Genomic DNA, 22,232 nt, shown 5'->3' with positions numbered 1-22,232 from the left:
AAACATGAAACAGACCTTACAAGTTCTCTCTTCTCTGCCTAGTGTTTTTGTCATGATGTTTCTTGATTTCAAAATTCTGACAAAAACTTTTATAAGTGTGTTTGCAAGAGAGTATGGGACAGTAAGACTGGAGTTTAAAATCTGTATTCTGCTTATTACAGGTATTCTCCGTTTAGCATCTGGAGTGGTTGATTTGCTTCAGCATTATTTCCCAGAATCTTTTGATCGGCTTCCTAAGGACTGTGGTCTTTTTGATGGACCAAAACCTACAGTCTTGGAGTCCTGCAGTGTTAGTGACCTAGCAATTCTGCTGAGGGGCAACAAAAGGAAAACACAACCCATTGAATTTGGAGCACATCAGGTTTGCTTTTCTTAGGTATACGGCTTTCTGCAGATTCTTCCAGCTCTGTTGCTAAATCATTTTGTGTGGACTGCCCACAACTTTCTTTTTTAAGCCCTTGTATCTTACTGGTAATTTATGCTTTTTAAACTTAGAAACCTTTATTGTGTTGGTTTCTCTATTTTCTTAATACGTGTCTGGCTCTTTCTGTTCTTTTACATCAGGTGTTGCCTGTCCCGTTCCTTTATAACTCCAAATTTTCTTAGACCAGGTCTGCAACTGCAGATCAACTGTGCATTTGTCAGTCTTCTAGTGGCAGCTTTGTGACTTTTGCAGAGTGTTGTGGAATGTCTGTGTTAAGTGTTGTCTGGTTTTGCAAAGGCTATTGCATTATCGTGACATGTTGGTATGCTTTCTCCATGTAGCTGTTACCTCCCTCACCGCCCCTAATATGTTCTTTTTTATTAATGTATTTTATGACAGGTGGTATTAGTGGCAAATGAAACTGCAAAGGAGAAGATACCGGAGGAACTTAGTTTAGCACTTGTACTGACAGTTTATGAAGCAAAGGGCTTGGAATTTGATGATGTACTCCTTTACAACTTTTTCACAGACTCAGAGGTATTTAATTCTCATCCATTTTCTGCATTTTTCCCTAAGTCTTAATTTTACATGTAGTCTAACTGGCTTTCCAGCTGGAGAAGGATTCCCCGTTTCCTCTGAAGATGGGTGATTTCATCACAGTAGAAAACAGGGCTCATAGTTCTATGTCGTGAGACCATCTTCCATTTGTGCTGTGTTTTCCTTCAATTTAAGGGAGAGCCTTGGGGTTCACACAACAGTGCATGCATGCGTGCATGCACACACACACACTCTGCTGCTGCATATCAAGACTACTCTGCTAGCTTGGTTCAGGTCAGAGCAACTGGTGGAGGGACAATCCATCACCCTCTCATACTCTTTATCTTACACTGGAGTTCCAGGTCCCAGAAAAGCACCTTAGACCCCCTGCTTTGCATCACCACAAAATCGTAAAACAATTGTGTTTAGAATCAAATAGTGTGTGTACGTGTTTTGTGGGGTGGCACTGAGGAGCGTGTTCTGTAGCCCTCCACAGCTTAGCTCCAGAAAACTCATTCTGGTCCATGAGCTAGCACACCAAAAAGGTTGTGCTGGACTTGAAATCATTTCTCAGCCCCAGGCAAAATGAAACAGAATGATTTTTTAAATTTATTTTTTTTAAATTAGAAGCTTAGTAAACCAGTTATGTTTAGAATCAAATAGCATGTGTATGTGTTTGGGGGAGGTGGGGTGGGGTAGCCATCCACAGCTTAGCTCCAGAAAACTCATTCTAGTCTAGCTCAGGAGCTGTCAGGAAACTTGGGAAGGTCTCACAGTCTATAGTGGAGACCATTGGCCATAGAATGGCCTTTGATAAAGACGTTCTTTCCTGGAGTTGTTTTGTGTTTTGTATTTCTTACTTCTTAGGTACTGCCTTTTCTCCCTTTCTAGTGGTCTGGGGAGCTCAGACCCTGTCTCTCCAGGGTTTCCTGTAGCTCCAGACCTGGCAGGGGTGCAGTCCTCAAGGCTCCTTGCGAAAAGCTGTGAACCCGCAGCAGCCTCGCTGTTGTTGCTGGAGCATCGCCAAGGCCTCCCTCAGCCTGCCTCCAGCCAAGCAGTAGGCAGCATCCTTATTGAACATGCCTGCAGAGACTTGAGAATGCCCACGGCTGAGTTGCTCTGCAATTAAACATTCAGTGTGAACATCTCTGTTGCAGATGCCCTCTGCCTCCAGCCTTCAAAACAGGGTCTCTCAGATGTGGTTTTCAGCAGAGGAAAGCCACAGGAAAACTGAGGGCAGCTTACTGGTGGCTCATCATAGAGGTTAGTAGACATGTGAGGGCAGAAGAAAGGAGCCTGAGGTAAATGACCTTGTGTCTGGCTTACTGAGATTCGGGGACAGTACAGCACTGGCTGCCATGGTAGATTTTTCAAAGATGATTTGGTTTTGGTGATGCAAGTTGTGCTCAGAAAAACAATGAACCGTTCATCAGAATATAGCAGGATCAGTTTAACAGAGTTGAGTTGTGTAGAGCATTTTAACTTAGACTAGCATATGTCAGGCCTGGAGAGCTGTTTTCATACAATTCTTTCGTTTTCCTGCGAGTCATGAGTAATTGAGTTGATTTGAGCAGCTAAACAAGCAGGCAAGGAAGCAGCTCACTCTGAGGTTTTCTAGTTTTGTAAGGCTGATTCTGTGAACTGTTTGTAAACACAGCAAATGTGGCTGCGTGCTGTTTGTAATGTGTTGGGTCTTCTTTTTATTGGGCTTGAAAATGGTATTTGAGATGTCTTGTTTCAAGAAGCAGGTTTGAATGGAGAATCTAAAAGGAAAAAAAAACCAAACCCCCCAAAACCAGCAGCTGTTGACCAAACTGATACCGTTAGCTGGTTGTCATTTTGTAATCCATGATGGGTTTAGGAATGTTTTGATTGATGATTAAATTCAAAATACATTTTGCAAGAGAAACTTTCTGCATTTTTTCCCCTTAGGAAGACAGTTCACCGGTATCAGGTTGCTTAAAGCTCCAAACCGTATATATATAAAAAAAAATGCTGTTTCATCCTTACTAAGTGTATTTTTTTTGTGCCAGAAATTTGGCAGTATGTAATCAGTTTTCAATTAAATACCAAAAAAGGTGGGAAATGAACATAACTTAAAATATGCTTACGATTTTATGGGTTGTTAGTTTTGTGTGGGATCAGGAACCTGCAGAACAGTGTAATCAGGAGCTGGTATTTGTTACATGGCAAGAGAGTGCGCCACACCAATCTGCTGCCACACTTAACATACATTTGTGTCTCTGCAGATTTGTAGGATTTCTCACTTGTCCCTGTGTCAGAGTTAAATATTCTCTGACCAGAGACAGCTGCCCATCCTCACCTACAGGCTGAGATTGATCCAACATGTCTTAGCAGATTTTAGCGTGATGGGTTGTAACTCAAGAGCATTATCCCACCACTGTTTACCTTTCATCCTGCCCCAAGCTGGCAGGGAGTCTGGCCCAGTAGTCAGCACACCCCCACTGTGAGTCTGCCTCAGTGATTTGCAGTATTGGGATTTGTTGCAGAGTCCCTGGCCCTAGGAATAAACCTTGAGCCTCATCCATGATGAGGGTAACCTGGTTTCTTCCTTTCCCCCATGGATGGGCCATCCATTGTAGGGGTGTACCTTCAAGTTTAGCTGAAAATTTATAGTTCATCCAAGGAGGTTTTAATGTTTAATATCAAATGTACTTATTTGATATATTAGGCATTGCATATGGTTTGGATACAGCAGTATCCTGAAATCACAAAGCAAGCATAATATAACAATGGCAATCAATACACAGTGGAATCACAACACAAACGTGATTCCCATTAGTGATGCTTATATGCTCCACCATCATGATGCTCAGCATCCTCAGTCCTCTAAAAAAGTAATTAAAGTAATATGTACCTTGAAGCCAGCTCAAGCCAGTTGCATTCTTCCAGGGTTGTTTTGTTTGTTGCTCAGTTTTTACCCGCTCTGTTGGACTGAGCCACATACTCACTTTCCCCTGTGTTGGTCTGGGTGGCACAATAGGAGATTACTGTTTCAGGGAAAGGTTTGTATTCAACTTGATGGCCACCTGGTACAGACATGTATCTCAAACAAAGGTTACCCTTCAACCCCATGTGCGTTGTGATGAAGTTCAGCTTTCTTGATGAAAATTGCTCATTATTCTTTACATTCTTCCCTGAGATTTTTTTTTTTTTCTACTCGTCTCCTCTGAGCCTTCTTCAGTTGTGAGAGTGCTTTGGTCAATCACAACATATGACCTTATCTTTTGCATATGTGGACAGTAGTGATTGCTGCATACAAGTAAACCTCATTATTTTGACATTTTAGGCTAGCAAAGAATGGAAGATAATTACTTCTTACACTCCTGATTCAGACGTGCAAGTAGGAAGCAAATTGCTAATCGAAATGCCTTTAGAGGATGCTACTGGTATGCAGAAAAGAACTTCCTTTAATGTGGAAATGTACAAGGTGAGTTTTTTGTAACATTAGGAATAGGAAGGCTAAATTAAATTCTTAAATCTTAGAAGTAGGGGAATTTTGTCAAGAAATCCTTTCATCCTGTAGTTCCATGTTTATTGAGGTTGCTTTATCTTTTTAGTAGTTGATCGCATATGTATAGTGTAATCTTGATTTTGAAAGATAAGAGGTTCTTTGTGAATGTAATTTGATAAGAGAACAAAAAACTACATGTAATAGACTTTTAGGTATATTTACAGAATAGCTGCAGTTAAAGCAAATAGCAAATGAGCATGTAAATATTATTGCTTTGGTCTGGTTTCAGGTCAGTGTCACTACCTTAAAATTAAGGAAACTTCTTAGAATCTAGTGAGTGGGTTATTTTCAGGATTGTATGGTAAAAAATGAATGATTATATGTACAAGTGATTAGAAGGAAAATGGACTGTCACAGCTGCAGCAGCTAGATTTGCGGTAGCAGTAGTTGCATGCAAATTAGCTGGGAAATGGCTTATGTAATTGACAAATCATATGTTTAATATTTTGACTTGCTTACTTAAAGATACTTTGTTATTCATTCTGTATATATTCACTGTTTTCTTATAACCACGAATTGTGTTAGGGTGTTTCTAACAGCTTAGCTCATTTCATTTATTTTATTTTACTGTGTTGTTTTTGTGTGGGTTTTTTTTGCTTCCGCTTCAGATGCTGAATGGAGAACTAAAGCAATTATATACTGCCATTACAAGAGCCAGAGTAAATCTTTGGATCTTTGATGAAGACAGTGATAAACGAGCTCCAGCTTTTAAGTATTTCATCAAAAGAGAATTTGTTCGGGTTGTCAAAACAGATGAAAAGAAAGGTAAAGTTATCCTAAAGCTTTCTTAAAAGACTGTCAAACAGGACAGCCTACTCATGCTTTGTTGCTATTAGGCTGTGTAATAAAGAAGTCACTCTTGGTCACTCTTAACAGTATGCCTTGATAAATGCCCTTGCAAATTCCCACTGTTTTCAGTAGGTCTTATTTCTTTTGGCTCTAAAGATCAGATGTGTATGTTAATACATAATTTCACTGCTAATTTATTAGTGTTAAGTTTGCTGTTGCAGAAGTCAGAGATCACTCAGATCTGATCTAGTAGTTAGTTTATTGAATTCTAACCAGTAAACGTAGATATGTAAAATATTTAGTAAGTACGGATGGATTGGTGGTCAATACTACACTTAAAGATCGAATGGGATACAAAGATTATCATGTAAGCTTACTATACATATCATAACTGTTATACGCATGCAGAAATGTCACCAACCCATTGATATCTGGTGTCAGATAAGGGATCTCTCAGCCTCAAGGGGTAACCTTGAGAGGCGTCCCTACTGAAGGGGAGATCACCAGATCACCACCGCTCAGTCAGCTGCTATGGCTGGAGAACTCAATGCACCCTGATGGCTGCAGATATTTATGGTGTAAAGCAGTTGATTTGTACTCAGATTTTCTGCTGTGTTTATATGGTTTCAGCTGCTTATCAGCCCAATCTCCAGCCAGACTGGATTTTTTTGGTTTTGGTGCTGTGTTCTCGCTGGTAGACTCACACAATAGTATTAACTTTGGTTACGTCTACTTGCTGAGCATCTGCCTGGACCAAGGATCAGTTAGTTCAAACAGAAGGGCTGCATCCGTCACACCTGCACAGTAATGAAGGATGTTCATGGAAGACCATCCCAGCTAAAAGCAATTTATCAAAGGAGAAAATTTGGTTTCTTATAAAGACAGTGGATTTACTCAAAGTTTTGTCTAAAAAACAAGTATGATTTTTAAAGGTCTTTCAAAACCAAACCCAACTTGTTGATTTTTCAGCGCTGATTGAGAGGGATAAAATGTATTTAATTCGTAGTTACCGTTACTGATGTGAGCACAGATCATAAAGAATTTGGAACATTATGAGATGTTAATGCTTAGTTTTGGTACATGATAAGTGGTTTCTGTGGTTTATCCATTCTAACATAAAATGTTTACCTCTGACCTTCTAGATTTAGATGACAGCATGTTTGCTAAAACATCAACTCCAGAAGAATGGATTGCACAGGGAGACTATTATGCTAAACATCAGTTCTGGGCGGTAGGAGCATGTGTTTAACTGAAATAAGGATTCTTGTCTATTTTGGAACCATTTTTTTTTATTTACATCTATAAAATTATCTATAAACCTTCAGTTTCTCTGTAGCTGTGTATTTGAGTTTGTGGTTTGTAGTTGTGTAGGTGTCTACAGTGTACTTGTAAACATCTTGCAAGAAGTAAGCAAGGAGAGCAAGCCTATTGTCTGTAATCTCAAATGCAATACTATGAAATTTGCAGTCCGGTGAGGGAAATACATTTTAATGTGCACAAACAAAAGATCATTGGAAAAAACAATTACTAGCAACAACTGGAATTGACTGGAATCTGTGAATCTAAACCACATGCTTGACAATATAATTACACATTACTGTAGGAAAATGAAAACATTTCTTGGAAGTATATTGATTTGGGTGATGATCTCTGAGCCCTTTTATGTTTTTTGGGGCAGGATACAGATACAAAATGTGTTGAGGCATGGCACGTAAGAATGAAGGGAGCACTAAGAGAACTGCAGAAAGAGTAGCAAAATGATGCTTTCATTCCCTTGCTATTTAAAGAACACGGAGATTTTACAACCTTTTATTTCCTAAGCTGATAGTTAATACAATTCAGATATGACAGTTAATGGAATGGAAGAAAAACCCAGCCAGGATGACAACACCAATGAATTATTTTACAAGGAATTCAGAGATATCTCTAGATCAACTGCCCTTGCCCTTAAAGGCAATTTTAACTTTCTAGACATCAACTGGGAATATCATACAGCAGACACTAACAGGTCCAGGAAATTTCTGGAGCATGTTGAAGATAACTTCTTGGTGCAGGTACAAAGGGAGCCGACTAGGAAAGATGTGCTGCTAGATTTGTTGTTTGTAAACAGAGGGACTAATGGGCAAATTGTTGATTGGTGGCTGTCTTGATCACAGTGACCACGAAGTAGTTCAGTTTCAAATCGTTGGTGGCAGGAGAAAAACTGCCAGCAAAACTTTGACCCTGGATATGGGGAGAGCAGGCTTTGGGCTGCTGAGGGAGCTAAAGTTAGAAAGGTCCCTTGGGAATCTGCTTTTGAAGATCTTGGGGTCCATGAATGAAGGTCACTTTTTAAGAACCATCTTAAAAGTTCAGGAGCAGGCAATTCCAAAGTGTCAGAAGTCAAACAAGTGGGGCAAAAGGCTGACTTGGATGAGCAGGGATCTTCTAGAACTTAGGCAAAAAAGGAAAGTCTGTGGACATTGGAAGTAAGGACAGGTGATGTGAGAGGACTATAGGGACACCGTTTGACACCGTAGGGAGAAAATTCGTGTAGCCGAAGCTTGATCAGAGTTCAAGCTGGCCAGCACTGCAAAGGACAGCAAAAAGGCCTTTTTTAAATACATCAACAGCAAGAGGAGGATCAGAGACAGCACTGGTCCATTACTTGACGAAGTCAGTCCCCTCACAGATAGGGACATAGACAAAGCAGAGACTGTTAATGCCTTCTGTGCCTCTCTTTAGAACTGATTATGGACCTTGGGACCCCCAGAGCCCAGTGTTGGAAGGCCATGGCTGGGGGGATGATAAACTCCCAGCCAACTCTGAACTTGTTTGAGACTTGCTGCTCCAGGTGGATGCACATAAGTCTGTGGGGCCCAAAGGGATTCATTACAGGGTACTGAAAGAGCTGATGGATTTTACTGCGAGACCTCTCTCCATTATTTTTCATTGGTCTTGGGAGTCTGGAGAGGTCCCAGTTGTCTGGAAGCTGGCGAATGTCCCAATTTTCAAGAAGGGTAAGAAGGAAGACCCTGGTGATTTTAGGCCTTTCTGTCTCACTGCAGTGCCTGGTAAGATAATGGAGAAGGTTGTTCTGGCTGTTCCTGAAAAACACTTGAGAGACAATGTAATCATTGGTCGTAGCCAGCACATGTTCACAAGGGGAAACTCCTACTTAACCAACTTAATTTCCTTTTATGACAGCATCACCTATCGAGTTGACCAAGGGAAGTGAGTAGATGTGGTGGGTTTGGATTTTAGCAAAGCTTTTGACACTGTTTCTCACACTATCCTTCTGGGCAAGATGTCCAGCACAGCTAGACAAGCCCATAGGACGTTGGGTGAGCAACTGACTGGACTCAAAGAGTTCTAGCGAATGGGGTTATAACAGGCTGGTGGCCAGACACCAGGGCTCAGTGTTAGGCCCAGTGCTCTTTAATGATTTTATAAATGAACTGGATGCAGGAATTGAATGTATATGAAGTAAGTTTGCCAATGATACTAAATCAGGAGGAGCTGTGAACTCTCTGGAGGATAGAAAGACCTTACAGAGGGATCTGGATAGAGAACTGAGCAATTACCAACTGTGTCAAATTTAACAAGAGCAAGTGCTGGATTCTGTGTCTGGGATGGGGTAATCCTGGTTATACACACAAATTAGGGGATAAGAGGCTGGAGAGCAGCTCTGTGGAAAGAGATCTGAGGGTCTGGGTTGATGGCAAGTTGAATATGAGTCAACAGTGTGCTTTGACACTGCACTTTGACACAGCAAAAAGGGCCAGCTGTGTCCTGGGGTGCATCAACAGCAGCATAGCTAGCCAGTCAAGGGAAGTGGCTGTCCCACTTTATGCTGCACTGTTGCAGCCCCACCTCAAGTACTGTGTGCAGTTTTGGGTGCCTCAATACAAGAAGGGCATCAAACTGTTAGAGTGGGTCCAGAGGAAGGCGACCAAGATGGTGAACGGTCTCAAAGGCAGGAGTTACGAGGGGCAACTGAGGTCACTTGGCTTGTTCGGCTTGGAGAAGAGAAGGCTGAGGGGTGACCGCATCGCAGTCTACAACTTCCTCCAGAGAGGCAGTGGAGGGGGAGGTGCTGGTCTCCTCTCTCTGGTGACCAGCAATAGGACACAAGGAAATGGAAGGAAGCTGCATCAGGGGAAGCTCAGATGATGTGAGGAAAAGGTTCTTCAAAAAGAGGGTGGTTGGTCACTGGGAGAGGCTCCGCAGGAAAGTGGTCACGGCACCAAGCCTGTCAGAATTCAAGGAGCATCGACAATGCTCTTAGTCTTGTGGTTTAGTTTTAGGTAGTCCTGCAAGGAGCAGGGAGTTGGACTCAATGATCCTGACGAGTCCCTTCCAACTTCAAATATTCTATGATTATATGAAATAAAATTGTGGATTTTTTTTTTTTATCATGGCAGAAGGAAAGCTGCCATTTTTTGCTGATAGTAATGTACAATTTTTATATGGAAAATAGGTATCTATAACAAGGCAAAAATCAAAACAATCGGCTGCCACTGTACAGACAATCTTTATCTACCCTTGAAAACAAAGGGCAATTTCCTAAATGGTCAGAAAATTGTTTAGATAAAAATTACACAGCTGAAAAAAATTCATCTTGAAATCTGAAATGTATTAGCTATATTATCTGCTTCTTTCTTTATAATCCTGTTATTTGTTTATCATTGCCACATTAAGAAGAAATTATCCGGTGAATTTGGCAGTTCTAAGAGTAGCTTGCAACGTGCAATTTCTAAACAGAAGAAAATACTAAATTAATGGATAGAATAAAGAAATAATGGTGTTGCAGAATGAGCAAGGTGGTACTGAAGCAAACATTGCTAGGAGCATGGTAACTCATGCTGTTGCTCTTTAGCTTATCACAGAAAGGACCTGGTATGGTAAAACCATGAATAAAAGCTCCATGCTTTTTGATTTAACTTTACCCACATTGTTTTTCCTAACTTTTATTAATAGAATTTGTGGTAGATGCCTGGTGACTGGTCCATTAATGGTTTAGACCATCATTCAGATTGTGTGTGCTGTTTGTTCTGTTGGCCTACCAGAAATTTTGCTTTCACTACTTCCATGTAAAACTTTGTTATTAAAATTCTAACTGTGATAGTCACTTGTAGACTGACTTTAAAGCTTTTCTTTTTGCCCTAAAAATATACTGCAATGTTTTGCCTTTTCCTTCTTCCAGGCACCCTGCCAGTCTTTCTGTTTTCCATTACAGTGACTGTAAAATTAAGTATTGCTTTTATGTGCTAAGCCATGCACGTGTATGAATGCTGTGTATGATTTCACCCCAGGTTGCAGCCAAATGTTACCAAAAGGGAGGAGCAGCTGAGAAGTCAAAACTGGCCCTGGCACACGATGCTGTTCTCAAAGTGCACTCAAAGAAAAGCAGCCCCAAGTAAGTGTGAACACAGATGGGCAGGTGTCATTCTGCAGTGCCGGACCTCACAGGGTGTGTGCAGGGGGACATTCCTGTCACAGTTGTGGGACTGGACTGGAGGCACCAGAGAACCATGCAGGCTAGGTTAGGTGTCTTCACATCTTTCTTTGTCTGTGGGTGGTAAAAGAGATTTAAAAAATTGGAAAGTCTAGCACAGCTCCAACAGGATCTGGGCCACTGCTCCCTTTGGGGAGCAGGGGGAGCACTTGTATGCTGTAGGCTGTCCAGACCAAATGTGGCCATTGAAGGGGCTTACTGGTTATGTGAGAGAAAAGCAACAGGATTTGCATTACCTCAAAAGGCTTTATGTTCTTAGATGTGGACAGAACATACACCATCAGCAGTGCTCAACTCCAGTTAATCCCACTGCATGTTCACCTAACAAAGAAGACGGAATGGTGGTGCATATTGGGAAAGAAAAGCTGCTAACAAAAAGTGAGCTTTGGGGTGAAATTAGAGTCAATCTAAACAAGCAGAAGTAGGTGTCAACCAAAGGGTGTTTTTAAAGGGATAGATTTTGAGATAAATCATTTAGTTCATGCTGTCAGCTGGGCAAAACAGCTCAAGGGTTTGACAGGGAAGAAAGTTTGCTGTTTCATGAAGTGGTTGAAAAACTGCTTGGGACTTGTCTCAAGACAGGAAAAACTTAATGGGGAGGATTCTAGACCTCAGTGAATTAATTCCTGCTCGTTCCGGGGAGGCTGAAAACTACTAGTCATAGCAGAGTGGGTAAGGAATGATAGAACAGAGGAGGCTAGCACTGAAGGGAGGAGGGGGAAGGTTTAGAGAAATGTTATTGCTGGAGTTAGTCAAGATTTTACCTTCTAAAATCACCTGTTTTATATTAGTGGCCCTGGCTAGAAGTATAAAGATACTCATAAAATTTTGTGATCATAGAGAATTTGTTGATGGGACTGAAAAAACGGTTTTTCAGTTGGTTGTGAGCTGTGGTGCTTGTCAACTGCATAAAGTCTGAGAAGAAATTGGGTATATTAGGATATATTAAGTTGACAAAACACGTGCAATAATGAAGCTGTGAAAGTGGCGTTTTATTTTTTTTTTTAGTAGCGGTATTAATGGTAGTGTACAAAGCATAAATAAGATACCTGTGTGCTATATAATATGGAATGCTCTGTATGCTTCTGATCCTCCAGGTTCAAGAATGATGAACTCAGACTAGATCTGGGAAGAAAATAAGACATGCTGCAAGGAAACCAGAAAGGCTGGGCTTGTTTGGTTATACAGAGCAAAGGCTGAGAACAAATTTGACTGTTGTCTTTAATGGCATTGGGGCTAAACAGCAGAAAGGAAGGGAGGAGCAAGTTAAGCTAGAAAGGAGGAGCAGCACAAAACCACACTAGTATACTTTAGTTTGAGAATTTTATTTAAAAAAAAAAAAAAAAAAGCTTCTTGCTGCCAGAGCAGTGAGATTCTGGAATAGACTTCTGGACAGAAATGTGTCACCCCAACATGTAACTAATTGTAAGGTAATACCTTATCAGGTTATATATGAAAAAGAACACATGATATCAGTGTTGGTTGGATTCAGTGGCAGATCACATGATCCTAAATTGAATTTGTATGTAGGCAGTAATTTTCTCTTACTTTCTACAGGGAGAAACAGATGGAATACATGACATTGGCTAAAACTTATTTGGAATGTGGAGAACCAAAACTAGCATTAAAATGTCTGTTTCAATCAAAGGAGTTCCGGCTCTGTGCAGAACTGTGTAAAAAGTTAGGAAAGGTATTAAATCCTCTAAACTATCCTCTCCTTATCACTTTCCTTTTCCTACAGCTTTTTTCCCCTCATATTACTCATAAGGTGATAGTATTCTTCTGTGACATATTAGTAGCTGAACTGAAACAGCTCTTTAAGCTGGGCCATTCAAGAGGAAGCATTTGTCACAGAATAGCCAGAAGGGAAATGAAGAGGACAGTGATGCAGTTATGCAGTCTAGGTTTATTTCTTTGGCTTTCCTCAAATGTCACCATCAGTCATTTATGCTTTGCAGTCGAAAGTTAATTAATGACCAGTTTAATGAAACTTATTTCTGCTTTGCAGTCGGAAGTTAATTAATGACCAGTTTAATGAAACTTAAGCTGTTATTTCATTCGATACTCTGATGATACTGAAATGTCACTGATTACACCATCTAAGTGGAACCCTGAAACTTGTAAGGGTTAAGTAATGTGCCAACAATAATTTTCTAAGTGTATGAGGATATTGAACATTTTTTGTTTGCAGTGTTTCCACTGTGTCCTGGTTTCAGCTGGGATAGAGTTAATTTCCATCCTAGAAAGAAGGTAAAGGTATTGTTCCCAAATATTTAAAGTTTAGGATACAAGGTTAGGGTTCCCATTCTGCATCCATAACTATTTTAATCTAATTCTGTTGATTCTGAGAAATTTGCAAGTCAACAGAAGTGTGTATGGTGTTTTTTAACAGGCAGAGCTGGGTGAATAAAAAGTGCTTTGGAAATCCTGTATAATACCTTTAATTTTGCATTCCAGTTTTTTGGACACATGTTTTTAAGGATTTTTTAAATTTTTTTCAATTTTAATGATGATTACTTTAGTATGTATTTGATTACGTTCAGATACATTCAGATACATTTATTAAAATGTGCTTATCTGTGAGATGCCTACCTGATGGAGTTACTGAATTCTATTATGTAGTTTTGACTGTTTAGAGCACTTCAGTTTCATTACTGATTTCTGCATTGCAGATGAGAGATGCTGCAGTTTACTATCAGAAAAGCCAGTGCTACAAAGAAGCATCTGAATGTTATGAACAAATTGAGGAGTTTGATCTGGCAATTAAAATGTATTGTCAAGAAGAACTCTATGAAGAAGCAGCAAAGGCAGTTGAAAGGTATGTCTTCCAAGATGGTATTGGAATATACTTCTCCTTTCCATTTCCAAATTCACAATAATACTGCTGGTTTGCCATCAAATTTTCACGAGTTTTGGATGGTGACTTTGTTTTATATCAAGTTAAATTAACTTTGTCAGAATTCTCACTTTGGTAATGATAACATGGTGAAAGCATCCTACTGCATTCACAGCTGGAGCAGTGACTTAGCTTCATTTTCCTGGGAATTTTTCCCAGTCTTTATTACTAGTCATATAATTCTCCTTCAGCCAGTAAATATGACAAAAATATTTAATAGAAGTATTAAATACTTCTCTTTTAAGACTTAAATAGTAATGGATTTAGCCATTTAGTCACTGACTTCTGTAGGAGTTATACCATTAGATGTATATGTAATGCAGCAGTTGTTGTGGCAAATAAACTATTTGCCTCTTCAAAATCTCTAACTTAAGAGCAAAGAATAGTTATTTAAATGAGAAGCTTGCACTGCCTCTCTGACAGATTCTTGGTCCCAGTCTCTGAGATTAACTTTTCCACACCGTCTCTGCTGTGCTGGCTCAGAGCAGTTAAGAACTGCTTCAGACTGTGCTTCATAAACTGATCTTATTAGTATCTTTTTGACAAAACTTTGCCTCTGGCACCACCCCTGTGACCTCATTTGCACATTCTTGTACTGCGTAAACAGTTCATTTATTGGCCACACTTTTCATTACACCTAAATTAATTGATTACTTTTGAAGAAGGTGTACAGCAGTTACAATTCTAGCAAGCCTACAGTTACACACCTTCACTGAAATCCTTTGTGATGTACCTTAATAATGACAGTTGGGGTTTTTAAGCTTGTTTAATACATAGTTTGATCAAAAGTTCAAGCATTCAGGTCATCTTGCCGACTAAGTTAAGGTGCTTAGGCACTTAATAAGAAGCAAAGTATATAGAAGTACATACAACAGAATTGAAAGAGTTGTCTAAACTGACCAGTTTATGTAAATTTTACAGAATATTATCTATATTGACTTGTGGAGAATTCACTGAAATTTGTGTTTATTTCATTCTGGCTTCTGTTCATGTTAACAACCATTTTGTATTGAGGTTTACTTTAATAAACAGAAGATTATCACTGACAAAACATGATAAAAATAATCTGTACAGTGATTTGACAACATGGGGAAAGATCCACTAATGCTGTAAACCTCGTGATCTTAATTTGTACCAGAAGTTTTAATGGTCTTGCTTCAGACAACCTTATGTTGTAACTAAGTTCTTTCTGTAGATCTTCTAAAATCACGTGATTGTTGGGTTTTTTTGTGTGACGGACATATAACTTGCAATAGTTGGCCTTTTTGAAGGCTTCTGGGGGCAGCTATTTGTTTAATGTCTTAGGGGCTTTTTAGAAACGCAGTGGTTTTTTGTCTAGGTTAGTCATCTGTGGTAGTAAGTTGATCTGTTATTTCAGATACGAAGAGATGTTAAATACAAAAGGACAGATGGTTTCCAAACTCTCGTGTACAGCAAATCAGTTGTATTTGGAAGCAGCTGCAAAGTACCTGAGTATGAACAGAACTGAGGAAATGATGCGAGTCCTTTCAAAACTTGATATAGAAGATCAGCTTGAGTTTCTGAAGTCTCGTGGATGCTTGCACCAAACCGCAGACTTACTGAAAAGGGAAGGTCGAGAGGAAGAAGCTGCAAAGTTAATGAAACAACATGGGTTTGCTCTGGAAGCCGCCAACCTCACAGCTATAAAAGAGTTCCGTGCATTGTGTTTGCTTGCTGCAGCACGTGCTGGTGTGACTTGCTGCTCAGAATCAGACCTGGTGAACATGGAAGTCATCCTAAAGGAAGCCCTTGAACTTTGTGAACAAACTGAGCAGAAGTCTGGCATTGCTGAGGCTGTGTTTTTGCAGGGAGCTCTGACAGGAGACTGCACAAAGCTGAGCAGTGCATACAGTCAGTTCCTCTCTCTGAATCATTCTGCTGGTGCAGTTGAAGCTCTCTTTGCATTATCTCGCTGCAGCACTCCTAACCAGAATATCCTCTTTATGGCAATGCGCGGCTTAATGGCTCTTCTGAGTCTGGTTAGGGGTTTGAAGAAAGCAGCCACCAATGCGGAGAAAGATATGGTGAAGTCATGTTTTGCCTATTTTGGGATTGTCCCAACAGGTGACAGTTGCCAGGTGTCTCAAAATGAAGCTGAACCTATTCTCAAGTTTTTGTCAGACAAGCCAAGCCTGAAAGAGAGGAAGACAAAAGGTGATTTCTCAGTAAGCACAGAGGAGGTAAAATCGGCTTTGAAGCAGCACTTGTTAAGCAGGTTGTGCTCTATCACCCATGAGTTACTGAACAAGCATTACCCTGATACTTGTATGAAGTTCATTGCTGGCTTGAACTGTGAAGACAAAACCTGTGAGGGTTACCATAAGCCCTTGTTGCGCCATGAAGCAAAGACAATATTTCAGTGTAAAATGCATCTGGTGGCAGTAAGTGGACTGCTGTTGGAAGCCAGGTGCGTTTTCCCTAAAGAGCTGCTGAATCAGTGCAAAAGCTTTGATGATATTTTGAGTGCTCACAGATATGCATCATGTAAAGCCCTCCTAGAGATGTTTTTTCCTAATCATTTTCATTTGAGAATACTGTCTGAGAACCCAAAGGCATGCAAAGAAATACTGGAATTCAGTGACGTTATTTCCAAACCCTGTAGGGCGGCGTTGAAGGAGTATATCACATTCAAGTTTAAAAAGGAGGACACTGCAGCCAGAAGAGAATCAACTGACTTGTGGCTAAGTGCCATGCAAGTTTTTATCTTATCTTCGGGATATCCTGAAGAATTTGAGAAACTTCTTTTTAAGGAGGAGGATGATTATAACAAAGAGCTTAACTTTGCCTTGTTAAAGGCAAAAAACTTACCAAAGACTAAAGGCCAAGGAGGAAAGGCCAAAGGAATAGAGGGCAGACATGGTATGTTGCTACCTGACAAAAATACTGAAAACGCAGGAAGAACACACTTGTGCTTCATTAGACTCCTTCAAAATTCACTTGAGCAATTCTATGTTCATAAAAACCCAGAAAACTGTAAAAGGTTTTTTTTCCGTTTTATGAATGTCCTGGTTAAGAAATGCACGAGATACCTGATTCCAAGCATAGGAAATACGGTGATGTTGTTGGAATTCCAGTATATTCTCTGTTGTGCTGTCTTGATGCGTCTCTCCAAGAACATCACGGTCTGCTTTCCAAAAAGTTACATTGCTCTCATTCATTACTGGGAGTTTTTGTTCAGAAGCGAGGGCCATAACAAAGAACCTAGAGACTCATTTTCTATTATACAAGAGTATAGACCGAAGGACGCATACATAGCTGTACAGAATTTCAGATCTCATCTCTGTTATCTGGCTGAAGTTTTGTGTGGTATTCATGGAAGGTTCAATGTCATTCTGGATGCTTTTGGGGATCCTGACTGCATAACTTCAGGGGAGGCTGAGCGGACTGTAGTGCTGTGCCTAGTGATGTTACTGAATGCTGACCAGGTGCAGAATTCTAAATATCGGTCCCACTTATGCCACCACTTTCCTGAAATCAAGACGATGCTGAAATCAATGCAGAAAGACTCTCCCTCTAAAGTGCCTGCAAGATTGCTAAGGGTTGTGGAACAAGTGAGTGATGCTACACGTGTAAGAGAGATTGCTGCAGGCCTGCAGGAGCTGCTGACAGAGCGAGATGCAGAGCACTTGGTTGACTGCCGGTGGAAGTGGGACTCCGCCTACACTCAGGGGCACCCACCCATACGGGGCATCCTGTATGAACCCATAAACCTTGACAGGTTTACGACCTCTTTGGATAAGACAGAATATGCTGATGAGCTAGAAAAGGAACTTGAAAGGGTTCATTGCTTAGAGGACCAAAAAGATCCCCTGGAAGTCATTGCACTCAGCAAGCAACAGAGGCAAGAGCAGAAAGCATCTGCCCAACGCCACCTGCGTCGTGTCTTTCATTTTGTTTCTCTGTGCGTGAAATGGAAAAGGAAGGCCTGCTCCAAAGCTGAGTCTGTTGCGATGGAAGGAGAGGAATTTGTATCAGAGATCTTCAAAAAAGCAGATATTGACCAAACACAGTGTGACCTCTGTGGAGTCAGATTTATCCAGAGCTCTGAGAACTATTTCAGCCGAGCAGAAAGCATGGAGGCCGACACTTCTGAAACTGTGACACCAACAGAGATCAGTGGGGAAGGAAATGCAATTTCTGTGGCCAGCGAGGCTTACATAGAGCACCAAAACACAGATGAACACAGAAAGAATAATGCTGTCTACACATCCTATGTCGACTTTTTCAGAAGAAAGGTAGATCCAGTAATACAGGATGGACTGGAGGTAGTGGACGCCATTACACAGAAGACTTATACCCAAGACCATTTAGCATATAAAGAAGGTTCCAACTTAAGCCAGAGAAAAATCAAAGAGAATATTAAGAAGATTTCAGATGCAGTAGAGGAAATCTACGAGAGAAAAGCCTGGGCTAAAGGTAGGACCTTTCCAGTTTTCTTTTAAACAATATGTCATTTGTGGCCAAACTTCTAGACCTGACAAAGCTCCATTTGAAAATCTCAGTGTGGTCAAGAGAAAGATATTTCTGGGTATTTCAGGTAGCTGAGGAAAAGAAGAACAGAGACAGCTGAAAATATTAAAAAACATATTTTCACCTCTTCCAAACACAAAATAAGACATCAAATAGTACAGGTAAAGTGAATTTTAACTGCACGATCAAATGCTGAATTTATAGTCTTACAGCAGCCTGTTACATTAGACCAGGTAAACTTCGCTAATATTTCTGCTGTTTCCTACGTACTTAGTTCTGCTAGCCATAGTAATTTGGATTCGCAAGGAGTAGAGTGTTAGGAGTACTTGGAGTCTTGGTTAAGGATACCTCTGACTAGTCTGCCCTTGAACTTGTAATTTTCCTAGGGATGAACAAAAGTGGATACTTAACTACAAATCTCTGGGGTATCAGACACTCAAAGGCAACCCTGCTATTATAAAGTCCAGTAAATTATGTACTTAAGGCATATGTATTTTGATATTTGTCCGCCCCCCCCCCCCCCTTATATGCTTAAAGCATTATACTGTGTTGATTTTTGCAAGCAAAATTGAACCACTGAATGAGTTGTCCTAGGAGCAAAATTGTTTGGGCTACTTGCTGTGGGAAAGTGACATCTTAAGTCAAAACATTGTTAACTGGCTTTAGTTGTAGAAATCCACCAACCCTGTCAAGCTGTCACTTTGCTTGGGATGTCTTGACAGTAGTGAAAAACTGTAATATTTGATATGTTCATCAGCTCTGATCAGTGAAATTCGTTAAATCTCTTAACTAAATGTTAGGTAGTGGTCTTCATTTGTAAGCTTTATCTTTACTCTTAGTGGAAAGCGTTTACTTATGGATGAAATCCATGAAGTTTTGTTTGTTATTTATTTGGCTGTCTGCTCAATGAACCGTGATAGTGATCAATATGATAGATGTAGTAGGCTCAATTAGGTAATAGTTGATTTTGTTATGACAGTTGCTTGATGACTGTTACCTTGTTCTTCCACTCAGTAAAAATATATTTTCCGAAATTATTTGCCTTTGAAATTACTTTTCCCTCACTTTATAACAAGCATTTGTCAAGTCCTTAGTGGTGCAGTTAAGCAAAGGCTGCAACATCTCGGGTCCATGTTTTACTTTGACCTGTATAATTTCAGAGGGATAATGAAAGCCAGGAACTTTAATACCCCAAAATAGATAAACCGGAACGTTTTCAGAAGTTTCAAGTGCACCTTAAAAAGGACAGCACAAGGATGGAGAGCTGCTTCTCTGACAGTGCTAGTGATGTTGATTGGAATGGGGAGTAATACATGCAGCATCTTCAACCTCAGTAGTGAATTTACCTGCAAGTGAAATCACTGGTGACTGAGACTTCTTGCTTTGCAGCTCAGCGTAACTTTGTTTGGTGCTTAGCTTTTAGCTGCTGTCCATCTTTCAGCTAGTGTTCTTACAGAATGTTAATTGTGCTTCTTTTCAGCTGAAGAAATAATAACCAAACATGCCAACAAATTGGTTGCCACCGTTGATGAGGCTCGTAGGTGGCTGAAGAAAACGGATTCTCCTAGGGTGAAAGGTACGTTTTCAAATTGCACAGGTTTCTGTGCCCTCTAGAGGGCACTGTTCAGTAATGGTCTCTTGGCATCAATTTAGTCTCCAAGTCACGCGTGTTGTGGATATTCACTTACCCTCGAGGCAACAAGAAATTGGCGTACCAGTCTTTCCTCAATGGCTCTTTAAAAGAGCATGAGCCTCTCAGCTGGTTACGGAGTAGCCAGGATGGAGCAGGCCTCCTCCCCAGCACTCAGTGGATTCCAGCCTGCGTAACGTACATGTGTGTTTGTGCACACAGGCACACGCAGATGCACACATAACTGTGGCTCAGATGCAGCCTTCAGGACAGAAACTTGGGGGGGGGAACAGAAGACAAGCTATCTTCACCTTCATCAGTAAGATAGCGCTGTTTCTTAACTGTGCTGCAGCAGTGTGTTTATGAGCAGTGGGGATCCAAGTTCTTGGAAAGCAGCTTCCTAACAAAACTGATCCTTAGCTAGCTTTTAAGAGTTCTGTGGAAAAACATTATATATGCAGTTGGCTTTCTTTTGCTTTCACTTCCATTTCACTTGGTTTCACACCAGAAGTAACATACATTGATGCAGTCTATTGCTTCACAGACCTCTGAGGACAAGTTTAAGACTACATTGTGCCTACCTGTATGTCCAGGTTTAAGCAAATATTTAGGTGGTGAGATTGCAACAATTGCATAAAAAGACAGCAGTGATCAGGCTTACAAATTGCACTATATGTAAAGTATTAAAGTAGCTCTGGTTCAGAAAATCTGATTGTGATAAAGCCTTGTGTTACACTTTCCCGTTATGAGAAAGATATACTTAATAAAACTACATGGGAGGGCTCCCATAGTCTCACAAGGAACCTTGTAGTCTGTTTTTGAAGTCAGTAAGCAATTGTATTGTCTGCTGAAACTGGACCTTGAGAGAGGAGTCATACATCTTACAAAAAGTCAAAAGCAGTAACAATAGGAGCGGAGATCTTCAGTGTAAAAATTAATTACTAGTGCAACAAGTGGCTTAGCAGTCTCTAGCAGAACTCTGAAGTGTATTGTCATGTTAAGCTCAGTACTTCTTAAACATGATTATATACATACAAAGGTATATTGCTGACATAAAATAGCAATGACATAGCTTGTGATAAGAGTAAAAGGTGTTGGGGTTTTCCATTCTGCATTAATTTTATTTTTTTTTTTAAATACAGGCTTTGTGCATGATAAAGACTTGGAAAATGAAGTAGAAGATGAAAGCATGGCTTTTGAAGAACTTGCCTATAAAAAACCTTCAAGAAAAAAAGGAAGATACGGGAAATGTTAATTAGAAAAAATACGCAGGTGGCTATTCTATGCTTTTAATCTAATTTTAGAACAAAAAAATGTTGTTAAAAAGAAAAATAGAGGGATGGGGTCAGAAATAGGAAGATTCTGAAGAAAAATAATTATTTGTGCTATTGGGTTTTGTATCACTTGTGTCAGAATAATTGCCTGTGTGGTGACAATGTAATTGTTAAAACCTATGATAGGGCACATTTCCTTTCAAACCTATGTGGTAGCCTGAAAATAACAAAAAGAGAGACAGAGACCCAAACAAGTAGTAAAAACCAATAATGTCTCTGCCTTATCTCAGGGGTATTTTTCCACTCAGTCATCTTTTTCTTTTTCCCTGTTACTTTACATCATCATTCTTCTGAGCTAGAATACTCAGAAAAATGTAAGGATACTTTCTCTGATTTTAAGAGGTTTTAATTGTTTTTAGGTTACCATTGTAAACCTGCTGTATTCTGAGTCTTATATATGGAAATTCTTGAGTCTTCAGGTGCGATACTTACAGTATCTCTCTTTTCTATTTTTATGACAAGGACAGTAGTTTCTAAACGCATTCGTTTTTAACTGTACCTCTAATTAGACAGGTATGGAAGTTACGGATTGTCTTCTATTGAATCAAGTTTTGATATAAACTTACCTGTAAATATTGAAATATAGATAATCTTGTAAAAGAGTATTACACATTTTAAGTGTTTTGTAATTTTTAATTGATACAGGGATTATTGTAATGTATAATAACATTTTTATAAAACCTGTAAGATTTTTAAAATCACTTGATTTTGTCTTATTTTTTGAATACTTTCTGAAAGCCATGTGTGACTGACTGCATGAGTGACATTTACAAGTTGGGTCCAAAGTATGGGTTCATACTGGCAGTGTTTTACTTCTGAGATTTCAATGTCTCCAACATACTGTAATCTCCTTTAGCAACATCTTAAATGTTAAACGTAATTAGAATATTAGTTGTTGAAATACTTTGCCTTGAAAAGGGAGCTACTTTGGATATGTAACAAATTGTTTCAATAATTACCTTTTGCCAAAATCTTAGTAACTGGCTATTATGCTCAATGTCATGGAAGTGGGACATTTTACATGGGTGAAAATGAAATGTTAGTGTAGAATGGAGCAGCGTGGGCAGCAGTAATAGTTACCTATTGCATTGTAGTTGCT

At 39.8% G+C, this 22,232-nt stretch overlaps 1 protein-coding gene across 4 annotated transcripts in view; it reads left to right on the top strand.

Annotated features, from left to right (window-relative positions):
• Nucleotides 1-21,834, top strand: part of TRANK1 (tetratricopeptide repeat and ankyrin repeat containing 1) — a 65,806-nt gene extending 43,972 nt beyond the window's left edge. For all 4 annotated transcript variants that reach the window (XM_040590332.1, XM_040590331.1, XM_040590334.1 and 1 more), the window contains 11 exons: nucleotides 162-361; nucleotides 824-961; nucleotides 4,272-4,412; nucleotides 5,105-5,261; nucleotides 6,428-6,516; nucleotides 10,580-10,683; nucleotides 12,340-12,472; nucleotides 13,455-13,600; nucleotides 15,057-18,115; nucleotides 19,650-19,745; nucleotides 20,939-21,834. In XM_040590332.1, coding sequence (XP_040446266.1) covers nucleotides 162-361; nucleotides 824-961; nucleotides 4,272-4,412; nucleotides 5,105-5,261; nucleotides 6,428-6,516; nucleotides 10,580-10,683; nucleotides 12,340-12,472; nucleotides 13,455-13,600; nucleotides 15,057-18,115; nucleotides 19,650-19,745; nucleotides 20,939-21,054 — 4,379 coding nt within the window. In that variant the 3' untranslated portion in view covers nucleotides 21,055-21,834. The remainder of the gene's footprint in view (nucleotides 1-161; nucleotides 362-823; nucleotides 962-4,271; nucleotides 4,413-5,104; nucleotides 5,262-6,427; nucleotides 6,517-10,579; nucleotides 10,684-12,339; nucleotides 12,473-13,454; nucleotides 13,601-15,056; nucleotides 18,116-19,649; nucleotides 19,746-20,938) is intronic.
• Nucleotides 21,835-22,232: the final 398 nt, after the last annotated feature.

The sequence above is a fragment of the Falco naumanni genome, chromosome 4 (genome assembly GCF_017639655.2).
Source record: "Falco naumanni isolate bFalNau1 chromosome 4, bFalNau1.pat, whole genome shotgun sequence".
NCBI classification, from domain to species: domain Eukaryota; kingdom Metazoa; phylum Chordata; class Aves; order Falconiformes; family Falconidae; genus Falco; species Falco naumanni.
This window is presented reverse-complemented; position numbering and strand designations above follow the sequence as displayed.